General features: G+C 45.8%; 1 protein-coding gene across 5 annotated transcripts in view; it reads left to right on the forward strand.

The window, feature by feature from the left end:
• ift80 (intraflagellar transport 80 homolog (Chlamydomonas)) overlaps window positions 1–18,866 on the forward strand; it is a 130,588-nt gene that overhangs the window by 103,161 nt on the left and 8,561 nt on the right. For all 5 annotated transcript variants that reach the window (XM_063205658.1, XM_063205662.1, XM_063205659.1 and 2 more), the window contains exons 12-16: window positions 2,542–2,705; window positions 3,701–3,765; window positions 10,614–10,749; window positions 11,180–11,327; window positions 12,525–12,696. In XM_063205658.1, coding sequence (XP_063061728.1) covers window positions 2,542–2,705; window positions 3,701–3,765; window positions 10,614–10,749; window positions 11,180–11,327; window positions 12,525–12,696 — 685 coding nt within the window. The remainder of the gene's footprint in view (window positions 1–2,541; window positions 2,706–3,700; window positions 3,766–10,613; window positions 10,750–11,179; window positions 11,328–12,524; window positions 12,697–18,866) is intronic.

Consider the following 18,866-nt stretch of genomic DNA (forward strand, 5'->3'; position numbering starts at 1 on the left):
ATGGTAGTGTTCTCAATGTTGATTTTTTTTGTTGTTGAGAAGATTCAGAAGACCTCAATGGTTAAAACATAGTTCTACCATGGAATAGAACACAACAAAAGTCTTCCAAGTGTGCTGACTCTGCACTCAAAAAAAAATGTTGAGATTTGGTCACAGGGTTCAAAATCAGACTTTCAGTTGTGATTTGGACCAACAACCTCGAGCAGCTGTGTCCATGCCAGCTTTCTGGCACTGGCACCTGTCAGTTCTCAGTCAAAACAACCTGATCCAGTTGCGGTGTGGCAGCCGGGCACTGGCATGGTGACAGTGGAAACGAACTATACGTATATCCATTGACTCTGGTACGGTTGTCAGTGAACATTTGCCAACCGTCTTTCATCCTGTCATTTCGAATTTTATTCTACAGTTTGGGGTAAAAGGCACAGTTACAGGCTGAGAATCATCTATTGACCTTATCGCCTGCAACACATGTAGACAAAGTATGGATCGGAATGGAGTGGAACGTTTTATTTCTATTCTCAGAAATACAATTGAGGGCAATCCTCTTTTTCGTTGTAGATGAGATACAAAATTAAAATGTCTGAAGTTTAACTAGTCAAACAACGCAAAGCCAAATAAAGATTTAAAAAGCACAAGTACATAGAGTATATAATTAGAAAAAAATCGAGACCTACGGGATTGGGAAATTTGTCATTTTAAATATTTAAATTGATCATAGAGAATGGGGAATTCTAGTTTGACAGTATGTTGATGTTGATTCTGGCTACAGACAAAGGCTGCTTATATGTGTCCTATCTTTGTATGGTTCTGATCAAGGACACTCTCAGAAAAGTGAGTTTTTAAAATACAGTTTTTTCCCACCTGGAAAAGCCATGAAAAAGTTGTGAACTGTCCTGGGGTAGTAATTATCTGGAGGGTTGGGGGTAATTCACTGTAGACTTAATGAAATTAATTATTATTTTGCTATTCCTTGGGCAATTATGTCCATTCCTGCAGCGCGATACAGCTCCCTTTTGAAATAACTTCACCGAAAAGAAATGGAAAGGGCTGTTATTCAATTTTCTTTTTGTAATTAGTCCCCAAACTCTGGCGCGAAGTGTGTAATTTTGCGTACGTGTGCTGTGCGCTGTGTAAAGTCCTGGAAAAGTCATTAACTGTCCTTGAGAAGGCACAGACTGCATTTTTTTCAGTGTTGTCAGAGAAAATGGGAAAGGGAGGGTGGGGATATAGTGTGCCAACCCTTATGTATGTAATATCATGCGCACACACACACACACACACACACACACACACACACACACACACACAATATCACACACACACACACACACACACACACAAGCACAACTACAAGAATGTACACACACACACAATATCACACACACACACACACACACACACACACACACACACACACACACACACACACACACACACACACACACACACACACACACACTTTACCTGGTGTTGTCTTCAATGCCATCGCTGTTGGTGTTGTGCGTGTGATGAGGCCTGGCCCGGGCTCCACCTACAGTATACGGCTGGCCCCTAAACCCTTGTCATATGCCCCAGCAGCCCCAGTAAAATACTGTCCCACCCCACGGCCAGCGCCCGTGAGCCCAGAGTCCTGTGTAAAGAGGCCCTTCATTAAGCCAGGGAACACGGATGGCCATTTGTCACACGACTTAATGGTTTTCTGTTTGGTTGGACTTTAGTCCATAAACTCGAAGGGTGCAAAAGAGAGAAAAAAAAAACTAAAGAAAAAAGAAAGAAAGAAAGAAGGCTGTTGCTTGCTGGCCAGCTGCTCTGCTCTGCTCTGCTCTGCTCGGCTCTGCTCTGCTCTGCTCTGCTCTGCTTTGCTCTGACTGTCTGGTTCTTTTCCTGCGCGTAGGGAAATGATCACGGTGTCAATGTAGAAGTCTGGGCCCTCTGCTTTTTATCCTCATCATGTCACTGCTCGCTGCTCGCTAGCTGTGCTGAAAAGACATTCCAAGAGTTTCAAGAGATGGGGACTCAACTGAAGGCCCATAGCAGAGTTTCAAGATGAGTCGACTCCCGCTGAAGTTAGTTTCGAGAGGGTGTTGTTTATGGAAATAAGGCTAGTACTATACAGTTAACGCTATACGTATGTGCCCACCTCATTTGGAAATTGTTTTGCTCACGGAGAGTTAAACTCTCCTGATTGTACGTAGGGTTCTGAATGCTCCATAAGGTATATACATTTCCATCCATCAGTAAGCAGCAGTGGAAAGTTCAGATGTGTCTTCGGGTGAGTGTCAGACTCAGGCCTGGTAGCTGTTGACGCTGACAATCTTCTGGCCTGCTACAAACAAATTGTTCATTCCTCCCTCCCCCTGCAAACAGCGTTGATGTATTAGTGTCACTATATGGTAATTCCCCCACTCCTCACCTTCATTGATCCCTCTTCACTCTCTTCTGTCTGTCTGTCTGTCTGTCTGTCTGTCTGTCTGTCTGTCTCTCTCTCTCTCTCTCTCTCTCTCTCTCTCTCTCTCTCTCTCTCTCTCTCTCGTTTTTCAGATATTTCCTGTTGGTGGATGGAGGGGGTGTGTACGTATACTCCTACGAGGGCCGACTGGTGTCCTCTCCTAAGTTCCAGGGGATGCGGACGGACATCCTGAATGCCCAGTCCGTCTCCATCAGCAACGACACCATAGCCATCAGAGACAAAACGGATGAGAAGGGTAGGGTTACACTACACTACGCTACACTTAGCTGAGGCTTCTATTAGGGCTGTAACGATATTGTATCAAATCAAGAAATCGTGATACTCAGAGTCACAATACTTTAGCGCGGTTCAAGTAGGCAGTATCATGATTCGCACTTACAACATTCTGTTACTCTTCAGCCCAAAAAACACAGCCACATAACATGATGTGATAGTGCTTCCAAGCTTCAAATCATTATCATAATTATATTTTAACTTTTTAAAAACAAAATTGCGGGGTGTATCGAACCGTAGGTTAAAAATCGTGACACAAACCGAATCGTGAGTTCGGCATTTCGTTACAGCCTTAGCTTCTACACGAATCAACATACTTACGGTAGTTATTTAGGTAGAGGGTATTGGTTGCGGTCCCTGGAGTAATGTGAGGTTAGGTGCCTTGCTCAAAGACATTTCAGCCATATGATTTGAACCTGCAGCCCTCCGAATTCAAGACAGATTTCCTATCCATTAGGCCACGGCTACACCAATTCACCCCTTAGTTCACCCGTGCCAGGCAAAAGGAGACCAATATCAAGTTCACAACCTGTAGAATGAGTTTATACAAGTGTGGGAACTGGGGTTTTCAAAAAAAAAAAAAAGTTGCTCCATGATTGCAAAGGAATGAGCGATCTGTGTTGGGCTAGTTATGTCTCCTTTTGCAAGCAGTATATCAACAATAACACTGACATGGATGTCATAAACCGGTATCTCATAAAGTCTTGTGGTGGACTTCCCACACCAACTATGTTAACAGACCTCAATAAGAGCATTGTTGTATGATGGCCAAAAAAAAGGGGGGGGGGAGTGACTTGCTGATATGCTTCTGAATCCTATTTCGATTTATCTGAATGTATTACCCCCTCTTATCAATTTGAAAGAAATATATGAAATATAGAATATTTTTCCAATTGATCTGTAACATAGTTTATTAATGATCTAACTTTATCAATTTTATTCTTGTTTTCTTTTTAGTCGTCTACCTTTTTGATGTTCAGACAGGGAAGCCCCTGGGAGACGGCAAGCCTTTGACACACAAGGTAGGTGTTGTCCTTTGTGGTGTTTGTTAAGGGAACTGTTTGTATTTTTGCTTCCTGTCAACTAGGGCTGCTACGATTAATCGACTAATTGTGACTAATCGACTATAAAAATTAGTCGACAAGAATTTTCATAGTCAACTAATCGTTTCATTTACTAATGTTTTATTACTTTATTGAAACCTAAAATTGCCCAGCACGTATGAATTGGACGTTGTATCTCGGAGTAAATAAGCTACTATCATGATTTAAAGCTCATTGTGAGCTCAGGGACCTAATTTTAACTTTTTTTCCCCAATTTCCTTGAAGATTAAAGTGCTAGAGTACTTGAAAAATTAATCGTTTGACTATTCGAAAAAAAATGGTTGATCGATTAATCAGGAGAAAAATAATCCTTTAGGACAGCCCTACTGTCAACAAAAGCCCTTCTCGCTATGGCTCTCATCGGTTTTCTCTGAATAGGGAAGCTAATTTTGGCTCAACATGCCTCACTGCCCAGCAGAATGGATTAACACTCCGAACCTTTTGGTGCATTTCCATAGATTCACCAAAAGAATGGACCAATAAGCTCTGATTTTGCAATGTGGTTACCCTCCATGCTCCGGCTTTTGCATACCTATTGAAAATGACTTTTTGTTGGCATTTGCTGCTGTTTTTGTGCTCTGGAACTGTTACCAGTGTCATGCTGGCTTTGCTTATCAGTACCATGCTGGTTTTACAGCGCTGGCTGCATCTTGAGAACTTCAGGAACTTGGATACAATCACATCTCTCCTAAATATCGTTGTCTAAGGAGATGCAAATACCACCTTGTTCAGCGTACTATCCTTGTGTCTATTCAGTATAAGGCAACATGCTTTGGGCATAAAAAAACCCTGTAACATTGCTGGTTTTACAGTGCTTGCTGCATGAGAACTTCCAAGTTACTTGGATACAGTCATGTCTCTCCTAATGTCGTTTTGTAAAGAGGTGCAAAGAAAAGCCTCCCACAGACCAGTATCCTTGAGCGTGTTACAATATGCAACCTTGCCTCCTCCACTTGTGCTTGTGGCCTCGCCCCGCCTCCTGGCCCATCCTCCGTGGAGAAAACGATAAAGTTTCCCAGCTGTCAGCCTAGCCACAACAACTTTTGAGGGACTTCACCATCCCAATTTCAAATGTGAAAAAGACTTTACAATTGAACTTTTGCAAGATATTGAAATATAATGTTGTTGTCAGTGATGTCATCATGACATATTACTTCCTCGTACGAGGAAACAAGCACAAGTGGAGGAGGCAAGGTCGCATATTGTAACGCACTTCTTGTATCTTAGCCAGGAATAGGCTCAGTGCTGTAGGCAAAAAAAAAATGTAAGAGTGCCCCCCAGAGGACAGGAGCAGGGGTCCCTAATGACTATCTGGAGCGAGCGTAGAGGGAGGGAGGGAGGGAGGGAGGGAGAGGTAGAGAGAGAGAGAAAGGGAGAGAGAGAGAAGCGGGGTTGTCTAGGATCAGCAGCGGCGCCTGAGTACCTCTTAAGTACAGCGCTAAGACCAGGGAGAACCTCGAAAGGTAGCCAGCTGGCTTTGCTGCTCTCTCTCACCCCCCATTTCTCTTTCTCTCTCTATTCTGCCTCTCTCTCTCTCTCTCTCTCTCTCTCTCTCTCTCTCTCTCTCTCTCTCTCTCTCTCTCTCTCTCCCTTGGTCTGTCTAAAAAGCACACCTACATAGTCAAACACACACTGGCATGAAAAACACATACTATATATACGTACACACACGAATGTAAATACTAAAATGTACATTTTTACACTCAAACCGAGAGTGCTTTGTGTGTACACACACACACTCCACACAAACACATACTGCTGTGCCATGCTCCCATGATGGTGTCAGTGGCCTCCTTCAGCCTTGTCATCTACGTAAATGCATCTCTTTTTTTTGCATGCTGCCCATAAGCGCAAAAAGTGGTTGTGCTTCACATTTACCGTAAGCTTCAATTAAGCCCTTGCGACCTACTCATTCTCAACACTGTATCATATCCTGTTGTGCAGGAATATCTTTTGGGACAAAAGAAAGACCGTTTTTAATTTGTTTTCCCCGTCAGACGTATACGTGCAAAGTATTGGTACACACACACGCATACACACACACGCAGCCTAGCCATGCCCACATATTATGCTGGCTGTCTTGACTGTTGCTTCAGCTCTCGCTCAGAGGAACGTTTCTCTCCCTTGTTTTTAGAGATGTACAGGATCCAAGATCCGGTTCCGGATCCGGCAGGATAATAGGGTTTTTCAGACTATCTGGATCCGGCAGGATCTTAAGCAGTGGATCCGGTATCCGGCAGTTACCTAAAAATCAGGATCTGGGGCATCTCTACTTTTTACGTAGCCTAGTTTCAGTCAGTCTTTCACAACCCCAATCGCTACATGGAGTGAAAGCCCTTTGGAAGCGGCCGTTGAAGGCAGTGTGGCAGTAAGCCAATGAGTCTCAAAAATAGTTTGCGCCAACATAATAAAAAGGGCCCACGTGTGCGAGTTGGCTATGTGTTTCAACCCTTTCGTAGGATCCGGTATCTGGTTCCGGATCCGGCAGGATATTAAGCAGTGGATCCGGTACCCGGCAGGATCCTAAAAATCAGGATCCGGTGCATCTCTACTTTTTTTGTTATTGCTTCATTTGTCCTCACGGTGAATGGCTTTAACTTGACTGTGTGAGTTCATTTAACCCCCCCCCCCCTAGTGTTTTGCACTCCCCCCTATAATCTTTCTAGGAAATCATTTAATTTAAGTCACAACAATACCACTCATCAAATTGCACACACTTCTGTCTGTTTGCTCCCTACTGTTTGTCACTTCTATTTTTGGTAAGTACAAGTATACCATGAGGACAATGTAGTTGAGTTTGAAGCAAAAAAAAAAGGGAGAAAAAAACTTTGTGTAAAATATTTTCCCATGTTGTATAATTTTGAGTGAAATAAACAAAAACATAGCAAGAAGAAAAACATGAATGTCCATACTCAGGTCCTGCTGTGCAAATAGGCAAACAAACATAGTCGCTCAGAATAGGGCCGTGAACAATCTCCATCCAATCAAGCACAGTGATTCAGCAAGTATGGTCAGCCGGTAGGGGTAAGGAGTGTATAATTCGATTAGGTACCCAGCTCAAATATCAACATAGCCCTTTGCTAAATCAGGAACCAAAGTGTGGACTGTGTCTGTCTGTTAGTGTCCAGAGACCTGATGGAGGATCTGGTCATCTGAGTCCAAAAGGCTGAATCGAAAAAGCAGAGACTGTTCCACCACGCTTTATACATTTGATTTGATGCTCTACTGGGCTGACCACTTTGGGGGCTCAGGGATGACACGCTTGCCCATGATCACCTCACCTAGTGCATGTGCATGCACCTCACCTAGTGCAGTTTTGTGCATGTCCGTGTGCGTATTGCAACAAAGAGGTTGCACGCACACACACACACACACACGTGCGCGCGCGCACACACACACACACGCACACACCATACACCACACACTCACACAAACTCTTCAGGGGTTTGAGGGATGACACCATACCACTGCGGCACAGAATCAGGCTCACCTAATTTGAACCAGGCATCTCTTTCTCTCCCATACTCGTCCCGGGCCCCAACCCAGAGCCCACCTCACCTCAACCCGTCCAGCCCAGCCTAGCCCCAGGCCCAACCCAGCCCCAGCTCCAACCCTACCCAGCCCCAAGCCCCAGCCCCAGCCCCAGCTCCAACCCAACCCTACCCAGCCCCAGCCCAAGCTCCAGCCCAGCCCAGCTCCAACCCAACCCAGCCCCAGCCTAAGCTCCAACCCAGCTCCAGCCCCAGCCCAGCCCAGCCCAGCTCCAACCCAACCCCAGCCCCAGCTTCAACCCAACCCTACCCAGTCCCAGCCACAGCCCCAGCCCCAGCCCCAGCTCCAACCCTACCCAGCCCCGCCCCAACCCAACCCAACCCAGCCCAGCCCCAACCCAGCCCCAGCCCCAGCCCCAGCCCAGCCCCAGCCCAGCCTTGCGGCCCCTCTGCTTCCCATGTCAAATTAGATGCGCACTAATGAAAGCTGAGCCCCGAACAAATTCCCACATTAGGTCCTGGACCGCGTTTCTTGACAGGTGTGAAATTGTGACAGGAGGGGTCGGAGGGTGTGGTGCTGCTTCGCAGAGCGTGTGTGTGTGTGTGTGTTACAACAAAAGGGTTAGTCTCTCAGACACACACACAAACTCATTGTCTTTTTCTCGCTCTCTCCGCCTCTGTCATTTTCCCTTTTTTCTCTCAAACACACATAAATAATCTCTCTTTCTCTCTGTCTCTCTCTGTCTGTCTTTCTCTCTCTCTCACACACACACACACACATATACACACACGCCACATTTTGCACAACGTAAATTACAGCTGTCTCGCTTCAGTCTAGGAAATGGCCCAATAAAATCGAGCTGGTGTTCATCAAATCAGGACCCTATTGAGTATATGTCTCTGCCGTTGTCCGATTTCGTCTATTTGATTAGCAATGGAGTGTTTCTCAGTGTTGGCCATAGTTTCTCAAACTGTCTTCTCTTCCTGAGATCTGTCCGCACCACTCTCCAAAAGCTGTCAAAGGGCTAACCTTTGTCCTGAAAGCCTGCGCCTTAACGTGCCCCATACTGCATGCAATTGAGATAATAGCGCAATGGTCATGAGCAGAAGTCAAGTGATGAAATCAAGTTTTCCTCCAAATGTTCATATTTTATGCTGGGAACAGGCGTCCAATTTTGGTATCATGGAACATGAGGCCCGTTTGTACGGTTTTTTTGAGGTGATCGAAAGCAGTTGCTGTGCTACATGGCTCACTTTGGAGAGACACAATAATGGAGTGTTGACGTTAATAGCAGGCTAATTTCAACTGTACATTCTTCATTAGAGTCACTTATGACGGTAAAGGCCTAAAAAAATACTTAGTGTGCTGTAGTTGTTCCTGAGATACATTCTTTGTAAGGGCAGTCATGGGTTAGCGGTTAGGGCGTCACACGTCCCGCCCCACTGCTCCCTTGGGGCGTCATTGGGGGCTGCCCGCTTGCACGGGTGAGGCATAAATGCAATTTCGTTGTGTGCAGTGTGCAGTGAACACGTGTGTGCTGTGGAGTGCTGTGTCACAATGACAATGGGAGTTGGAGTTTCCCAGTTGGGCTTTCTTTCTTTCTTTCTTTGTGTAGATTCGAAGTGGTTCAAAGTTTGTGAATTCTGCTGTCTTGCTCTGTGACACGCCCTGTTCCTGTGTGAACTCCCCTCCCAAAACTCTCTCATTCCTCATTTGGTAGTCTCCGTGGTGTTTTTAATCGGTAAAAGACTGGGACGAATGGGAGGTCAGCTCCCATGCTTTCGCCGTCCAACACCCCTTAGTCATCACCTCCTATAGTGTTTTATACATTGATGATCTTGCCTCAGCACTTTATTCTTGCACAGCGCAGGAGAAAAAGCTCTTAAGTCCTCCTCGCCCGATGTAGCAGCGTGAGGTAAATGATGCGGATGCTTCCCCTCTTTCCACCACTCCTCTGTTCACTCATCTCATGTTGGTTATTCCGTTACTTGAAAGTTTGTTTCGAGGATTGAGTGTGTTGCCGAGAACAAAATATAACATTACGTATGAATCATTGATAGTCATAATAGGAAGTCTAACTGTGTTTCATTGGAGCTGCTTGATCCATTAGCACCACTGAATAAAGCATGATTGCAAATGGCCACTAATGACTGGCATCTCTTAATGAATGGGCGTTATGTGGGCGAACAGTATGGAGTAAGATGGTGTGAGATATGGCCCATCTCTTATTGTGAGCCACGCCAGGAGAGATATCTTTCTATTAGAGATGCACCGGATCCGTTTCCGGATCCGGAAAAGGCAGGATAATAGGGTTTTTCACAGGATCCGGATCCGGCAGGATCTTAAGCAGTGGATCCGGTATCCGGCAGTTACCTAAAAATCAGGATCTGGTGCATCTCTACTTTTTACCTAGCCTTGGCTTTTCAGTCAGTCTTTCACAACCCCAATCACTGCATGGAGTGAAAGCCCTTTGGAAGCGGCCGTTGCAGGCAGTTTGTCAGTAAGCCAATGAGTCTTAAAAAATAGTTTGAGCCAACATAATAGAAAGGGCCCACATGTGCGAGTACACTATGTGTTTCAACCCTTTCGTAGGATCGGGTATCCGGTTCCGGATCCGGCAGGATGTTATGCAGTGGATCCGGTATCCGGCAGGATCCTAAAAATCAGCATCCGGTGCATCTCTACTTTCTATTAATGTGAACTACCCTGGGCCTGCCTTTACTTCTGACCACGATACATAACATTTTGTGACCAGTCAGTTTGGCAAAGCTGCCTATCCTTGTGATTTCAAATCACCCTCAAAATACATTCCATACATTTCCATTACATTCAATACATTTCAGAGCTAAGTGTATGTCAGAGCAAAGTGCCTAAGGGTAATAGTCAGAAGAATGAAGAATGGTCTTTCAATCTAGGGGTTGCTGGTTCGAATCCCCCCTGACCTCTCCCTACACCTCCATCCATGACTGAAGTGCCCTTGAACAAAGCACCTAACCCCACATTGCTCCAGGAATTGTAACCAATGCCCTGAATATAATAGTTGTAAGTCGCTTTGAACAAATGAAAGCGTCAGCTAAGTGAAATATAATGTAATGTAATGAAGTCCTGGGTTGAGGGATATTAGTTCCACACTTCCTTGTGAACCCTCGTCTGAAGAGATGTCCTTCCTAACTTGCAACAAGCCCTGTATTGAGAGATACACTTCATAACTTGTTGAACCCCTGTGTTAAGAGATGTAGTCTCTAACTTGTGAATGACCCCCGTTTTCCTCCCAGATGGAGGTGATGGAGATTGCCCTGGACCAGTGTGGGCCGGCTGGCGACCGCAAGATCGCCCTGATTGACAAGAACCACGACCTGTACCTGAGCTCCGTCCGCCGCCTCGCTCGCGACCACACCATCGTCAAGATAGGTACAGTAGAAGCTCACTACACAACTACACTTTCGAGAAACGCACCCCAGCAGTGGTGGTTCACGAGGAAGTGGGTAATATCTTCTGGGTAATTAAATGGTTCTGAAAACCATGTGAGTTACCTGTGAGTTACCAGTGCAGTTTATGTATGCAGGTTTTCCTGGCTGAAGACATGCAGTCAGATTTGGTGAAATTAAGTTAGTTTTAACTTTCATGTTGCCAGTCACTGCAATTGCACGGTTTGCTCCTTAGAGGTACCCAGTATCACCTAACATTGAAGAACATTTTGTTTCTCAACATAGTTATCTGAATTCATTTTAGGAATGCTTGTTGCATTTATTCAAACTAATGTGTTTGAAAAATAGATTGAGAATATTTTTTATAACCCCACCTGTAACATTTACTATCCCCCTCTTCCTCCTCCTCTTAGGCACCATGGTGAAGACGATAGCGTGGAACGACTCTGTCAACGTCCTGAGCGGGGTGCAGGACACCCAGTTCACCGTGTGGTACTACCCGGGTGCCGTCTTCGTGGACAAGGACCTGCTGCCAAAGACTCTCCTCACTAAAGATGCCAGGCAAGTGGGATCACTGGCACCACTTATGCCTCTTTTCCACTTCTGTTATTCTGGTAGGCCTACAGCTTGACACAGCATGACTCGGATGCCACTTTTTGCTTTTCAAATAGGCACCGCACAGCTCAATCGTAAAGCAAAAAGTGGTGGCCGAGTCGCGCTGTGTGGAGCTTTAGGCCTACCAGAAAACAGTCAGTGGAAAAGTTACATTAGTCTGGTTAGTAGTTCTACCTTAGATCGCATAGGCCTGGGCTTGCCTTGTGATGTGTACTCATTTTAGTTGCACCTCGGGAGGTACTGTATATGCAAATGAAACGCTTTGAGATGGATATTGCTATTACTGAACTTATCCAGACAGACACACCAGTGCTTGGATTTGTGAGCTCTTCGCTGTCTGTGGTGTCTTCACTAAACTTGAGAAAGTAGTATGTTCTGGTGTAGGTGTCTGTGTTTTGACTGGGTATGAAGTAAGCCTGGGATTTAGGTAGGCAAAGTTGATATCTATGATTTAATTCTCAGAGATTCCAAAATGCATGAAGCCAAACTAAGTGCTTTTTCAGCCTTAAAGGAACAGTCCACCCGTTTTTGATTTTCACATATTTGCAATATTTGCAGATTATTCAGGAGTGTGCATAATTTTCAGTACTTAGATTTATAAGTGTTTGCTCCCGTACTCTTGCATTGCTGTGCTTAATTTGGCTATACTGTTAAACTACTGGGCAATGCAAACACAGACGAAAAATGGTATGTTTTTTTTTTTTTTGTTGCAGGGACTTCATTACATATGAGCAATTTCTTGAAATGAGGTAGACTGTTCCTTTAAAATAATGTTTCCGAAATCGTTCAAGTGATTCATCAACTTGTAGAAAGATGAAAAGCACTTGTGACTTTTCTTTGTCATTTTCCCTAGGCTGTAACAGCACTAAATTACAGTACAGTGCAATCTCTGTAGTTTTCCAAGGAGACTTCTCCACCTCTAAGCTGTTTGTGCAATCAAAGAGTTAACAGCTTAGTGTATCTAAGAGCTAGTCATTTATCAATTGTGTCTTTTGTTTGTAACATACTTCATTAGATGAATTTAAGATTTACAAGACCCTTACAGCTTTTTAACATACTGTATCTGCCTCTAGTCCATCTCACCCGCATTACCGTTGTTGACTGTGCCCATCCCCTCTGCTCTCCTCACGCTCTCCTCTGCAGTGACCTGAGCAGCAGCCCCCACATCCTGAGCTACGTGGGCACGCAGGTGACGGTGCGCCGTGTGGACGGCTCCCTGGTCTACAACGCCGTGTCGCCCTACCCCGCCATCCTGCACGAGTACGCCAGCACGGCCCGCTGGGAGGATGCCCTGCGCCTCTGCCGCTTCGCCAAGGTAACGAAATGCCACGCTGCGCCGTGCCGTGCCAGCTGGGCCGTGCCATGCCAGCTCTGCCAGCATGGCACAGCGCGGGCACCAGTGGCCTCCACTAGAAAATATGCGTCACCCTCGGGGATAAGGCCAGGAAGAACACATTTGCATAATTACAGTACACTCAAGCTTTTTTTTCTCACATTCAAAGGCAACTCGCACAAAGGACGTTTTAACAACATAGCAACTGGAATTGGGATCTGTATTGCTTATTCATTTCATTGGAAATAATGCAATCGTCATCAATATTTTTAGGTCATGCTCGCCAGTAAACTGTTTGAAAAATAAATATTACGCAGTCACACTGTGTCAGATGGGGACAGCCCTTTCCAAAAAGGACCCCAACCCATGAGGCACAAATCGTACCCCTCTGGGGAAAAGTAAACCGAATTAAAGGCTTAATAGAATCCTAATGAAGTATAAACCAAAGTTCTTTTTTTTTTTTTGGTCGTTGTGTTTCTCGGACTCCTTTTCACCTCCGGGGTTTTCTCGGGTGTCCCGAGTTTAGAAACCGTTTAAGCGAGACTGATAGTTTTGCGGTAAGGCCTCGGGAGCCTTCACGGCTGCCACCAGCTCTCAGCACCAGCACACACACACACACTCACACACACACAACAGCAAACCTTTTTGGCCCTTACCTCGGCTCACAATGCTCGCGTTGGTCTCACTGACTCGACTCGCCTCGACCCGACCCGACCTGACTCTACTCTACTCTACTCGCCTCGCCTCGACTCCTCGGCGCTTGTCATTCATCAAGGCCGGGACACAGAGAGCACACGCGGTCACAGAAGAATGGAAACTCGACCTGAGGCAAAGGAAAAATCACATTAACCTTATATGTTGTAATAAACCTCATAATTTTTGCATCCTGGTGGAAAAAGATTTTCGAGAGAGCGGAATTGGAGGGGGGGGGGGGGGGTGGGGGGGGGGGGGGGGGGGGGGGGGGGGGGGGAATAAGGTTTTTTTTAAAAAAAGTCCCCATTTCACAGAACATTAGTCGTCGTGCTATAGTTTGGAACGGCAAGTCTTATTTAGTCGCGCGCCAGAGGGAAACTTGACACATCTCTCCCTCCAAGGTAAAGATTCAGGATAAATTGCGTAATTAGGGAGTGCTTTAATTGCGAACACATGGAGGCGCTGTAAATAGAGAGTCTCTCTGGATGAGCCCAGACTGGAGCTTGCTGCACTGCACCGGATTCCCGCAGAGCTGCTCCGTAAATGGGATATGCAGCCAGCTGTGGCGTGCAGCACCCAGCATGCACACTGTACACTCGCCCCACATGCAAAATGATTTGGATCTTAGCCCATGGTCTTCGTTTCAAAATTTGCACTGCCTTTTTCGGACATGTGCATGACAAACACAACAAATCTCATAACAGAGTAAGCAGAAAAGCTTTACCTTTTCAAGTTTACAGGTTCTTTTTTCGTATCTTTTTTTTGTACAGATTTTCACATCATTCAGCCGTCGACTCTTCGTACGGATGTGATGTATCGATATTATCTTTTGGAGCGGCTTTTCTGTTTATTCCTTTACCATAGAGATTTGGTGTGTTTCTCGTACACTTGTCCAACTCACTGCTTGCTGTTAATAACTGTAATGCATGCATGCTTTTATATTTAATGTCTCATACCCTTGTGTTATACGTATGTACGTCTATGTCGTCACCTGTGTCATGTTTATATCTGTCTCTCCATCTCCAGCTGAGCTTGTAGCTGGCTATGCCCAATGTAGCTTGTGGATGGCTCAATCCATTGCAGTCTTTACTTCTAACCCTCATTCTCCACTATCATTGTGGGCATGTGTCTACTATCTGTCTTTTTCATTCCCTCCCTCTTTCTCTTGCGCTCCCCATTGCTTTCTCTCTCTCTCTCTCTCTCTCTCTCTCTCTCTCTCTCTCTCTCTCTCTCTCTCTCTCTCTCTCTCTCTCTCTCTCTCTCTCTCTCTCGCACTCTTTGCAACCTCAAAGAAGGAGGTGAGTCCAGATCGAGGCCCTGACATCCTGCCTACCCCACCCCCTACTCCCTCCCCTCCTGGTCCTCTCCGATCCATTTCCTATTAAAACTCCTGCCCGTTGACCCTTTTTTTTAAAAAAGCCCTCCCCTTACCAAAGGACTGTAACCTTTAATTAGGCCGTATTTAGAAAATACAAGCTGGAGTCACGACGAAAGCCACACGTTGGACCACAAATACTATTTTCAAAGTGGTTTTCAAGTGTTTGGGTTGTGTCAATCAGTCAGTTTCCCCCCACATGGAAGCCGACTTTTCGCAGTGATGTCAGTGGCCCTGCTGTGAGCCAATTTTGCTGCACGGTTTCTCATCTCCTCGCCCTCGCTCAGAGCACTACTGTTATGTTATAGTTAACACATGCATTTAATGTGTACCATCACCTTCAATGTACATATACGGGTCTGGGTGTGAGTGAGGTTTAACAGTTTAAGTTCTAGAATTATTTGCGGCTAGGAAACTAGGACCAGGAAAAAAGTGCAAATTGCTGGGAGTGACCAGGGTAATAAACTGTCCCTTTGATTCCTACTGTATGCACAGCACAGTGCATGTTGGTGCAAGGTGTTTGGGATTCATTCTCCAATGTTTAGATATCGAATGACTCATGACTATTCTAATGACCGTCCTCCATGCTGCTTTGTGGCCTTGGGTATGATGAAACATCACCATACTACAGACAGCACGAAACATGAGTGGCAGGTAAGGATGACAGACTTGCCACGCAGTCACAAAATGTCACAAGAACTCCAAGCAGATGTGTCTTAACGAAAATGAGACGAGACCTAAATGGCTTTATAAATGCGAGAAGACGACTCTCGCGCAATCGATCACATCACTGTGGGACAGCTTTGTTTATGAAGAAAAGCAGACAAAATTAGAAGAGGGATAGAGAGAGAGAGAGAGAGAGAAAAAAAGAGGGGGAAAACGCTGTTCACTTAATTTAATGCAGATGCAGCAGCAACTGAACTGTCTTTTAAGTGAAGGGACCCTTTGACCCCTTTTGTGGTTTCAGGGGGTTGCCACGTTACAGCTTGCCCGTTGCCAACCGTCAAAGGGCATTTGGTGTCTCGCCAGACACAACGAAAAAGAAATGTTGTTTTAAAATATGTTGAATGTTCGCAAAAAATATATATATATTACAAGGCGGGTTAAGAAATTGGTTTATAATTGTTTAAAACAAGACAAGGTCAAGGCCAAGTTTGTCTTCAAATAAGGCTTAGTACCCCAACGTCATTTGACAATCATCAGGAACATGGCCAGGGGAAAGAGAATGATTAAAATCCGAGAGAGAGCGACTCGGGGGCCTAATGCCTGTAGAACTTGTTTTAAGAGCACACTGGGATTGACCTCCAGAGGACCGGAGGATGGCCCAGTGCCAACGCTCGCTCTCTCACTTTCTTAGCGTAGCTGAGAAGAACAGGAGAGAGAGAGAGAGAGAGAGAGAGATGGAGAGAAAGAGAGAGAGAGAGAGAGAGAGAGAGATGGAGAGGGGGGTTGTGGAGGGGCACAGAGAACTGCTCGATAGAAAAAGGAAGACAGAAATATTAAGAAAGAGGATGGAGGGCAAGAAGCCAAGAAGAGAGACAATGGGAAAAAGAGAGACAGAGAGAGAAAGAGAAAAGGAGAAGAGTTCAGCCAGCACAGCCATGGAGGAAGGCTGTAGAGTGAGTTTACTGTTTATTGTTAGCCCAACGCTAACCACCGAAGACACTTAACACCAAACACTGAAGCTACAAAACGCTTAACTCCAAGCCTGCTAAACCAGACGCAAACAACCACATTTGAAGAGTCGAGAAAGATTCTTCCAGTTGATTCACAGCCGCCTAAAACCATCCGCAGCTTAGAAATTGTGTGCATGGTGAACTGACACAGAGTAATGTAATGCTATGTGGTCGCTTCAGTGTCTCTCTCATAGGCTCATCAGAGCAGCCATGTTGTTTGTCTTTGTTTCCTGTTTTCCCAGAGTGATGTTTTTTAATACATTCCCCTAATTAAAGCTGACATGTGGAACTGGTCTACAATGGATATGGTTTTAAGTCTATAGATGATCCCAGTTTGCCTTTTCGTCCTCTCTCTCCCCACCAATACTGTTCTGCATTGTGTGTGTGTGTTTCGTGGGCGGGTTTATGGGGCATAATGACGATTCCTGGGGCACTTTAGCGAAACCAGTGACTAAGCTCTCCAAACAAGAAGTGCTTTTAACGCTTGCTCCTTAAATGTGTTTCTATCGAGCCAGTGTGACAGCATTTACCGTACTGGCCACAGCCGCCATTACCCCCAACTGCGGCGCAGCCAGGCAGGCAGCAAGGCAGGGCCCAGACAAGCAGTGTTGCCATATTGGGCATTTTACCCGCCCAATTGGGCTGCTTAGGATGGCCATCTGCAGGTAAAAGCGGGTAAAAATGACATTTGGGCATTTTTTTTCTGCACATGTGTGGTCATAGAAATCAATTTTTAAAAAGAGTTCAATTTGGAGAGGATTTAGTGCTTCCAGGCGAGTTTTTTTGCATTTGTCTTGGGCTGGAAATCCTCACACTCATCTGGCAACCCTGCATGCAGGCTGAGTAATCGACAGTTGCCGACTCGACTCCGAGAGCCCCGCGGGCCCGTTGCTACCGCGCTTTATGATGCTCTAACCACAGTCCTGCAGGGAGGACTGGCAGGAAGCTCACAGGGGGGGAACCAGGGAGGCTTGGTGAGGTGGGAGGAGGTGGAGGTGGAGGTGGAGGAGGAGGAGGAGGAGGAGGAGGAGGTGACTAACGGGCCTCATGAAAGCTCACAAATACACACACACATACAGTATACACAACGGTAAACATACACGCCTGTACGCGTTCATTAGCAGCAGAGCGTGCTGATATCTGTGTGTACACTCCTGTATACACAAATGGTCACATACGTACACACATTGACACACACAGGGTTTTTTTTTCATTCAACCATTTGTTTCTCCATTAAATGAATGTGTTTTGGCAATTTCCTGTCCGACAACAAAAAAATAGACGTTCCGACTTGATTTAAGAGTATGTCAATCATAATGCATTGTGTCGTTTAAAATGAGCACGAACAGCCGTTAATTATCATTAATAGCAGACAGCACACCGGTCGTAAATCACCTCCGATCGTTAAAATGTTAAAAATAGTAAATCTTGTCAGTACATACACAGTGCCCTCTTAACACCCTTTAAAAACAAAGAGCAAAAAGCGGAGGAGGGGGGAGGCGGGGGGGGAACACAGAGCACTGACGGGTGAGCAAGTTGGTTCGAGGCGATGGTGGCGTATGGGCAAGATTTTATTGACTATGATGGCAGTGGAGTTATGGTTTATGGTTCACGTCACTTTACAAGGCTCCCCGCTAATAATCAAGAGAGTTGTTATTAAGTGTGCCCAGTGCAAAAAGCTGCATGGGAACTGTTGAAGTGTGCTCGCCTCACTCGCCTCGGGAAAGGCAAGGAGAGAGGTCACACACACACACACACACACACACACACACACACACACACACACACACACACACACACACACACACACACACACACACACACACACACACACACACCAATTACGGTCATTCCTCATTATGGCATCACCCCCACATACACACACACACACACACCCACAAACACACACACAAACACACACACTCCGCCTATTTACCCCCTTCACCAGTGTCCAGTAAATGGTGTTACGGTAAGGGTGTGGCCACCCCACCCCAGAGGCCCTTCACGTAAGTCATCTGGTCAACTCTGGCGGGGGCCCCTGGCTGGCTGGCTGGCTGGCACCTCTCTCTCTTGGGGCCCGGGGGTCAAAGCTGCAAAACATCTGCCAGCGCCACATAAAAAAAAAAATCCCCAATGTTTCCAGCAAGTTTGGGGGGAATTTTTTCATCACAGGGCTCTCAAACATCCTGTTCCTATCCCCTGTTTCTCCTCCCTTCTCCCCCCACCCCCCTTTTTTCCCACCCTCTTGCCCCGCAAACGTCCCGCCTCCCTTCACTTCACCATACCATGCCGTGACTCAGGCCGTGTAAATCTCAGCCTTAAAGCTGTTTTCCGTTGTTTTGTCTCACCCTGCTTCCAGTCACTCATGCCAGCTACTCATCTGCATCGCAATGCGTTGCCTGCCTGCC

This window comes from Engraulis encrasicolus, chromosome 8 (genome assembly GCF_034702125.1).
Source record: "Engraulis encrasicolus isolate BLACKSEA-1 chromosome 8, IST_EnEncr_1.0, whole genome shotgun sequence".
Lineage (NCBI taxonomy): Eukaryota > Metazoa > Chordata > Actinopteri > Clupeiformes > Engraulidae > Engraulis > Engraulis encrasicolus.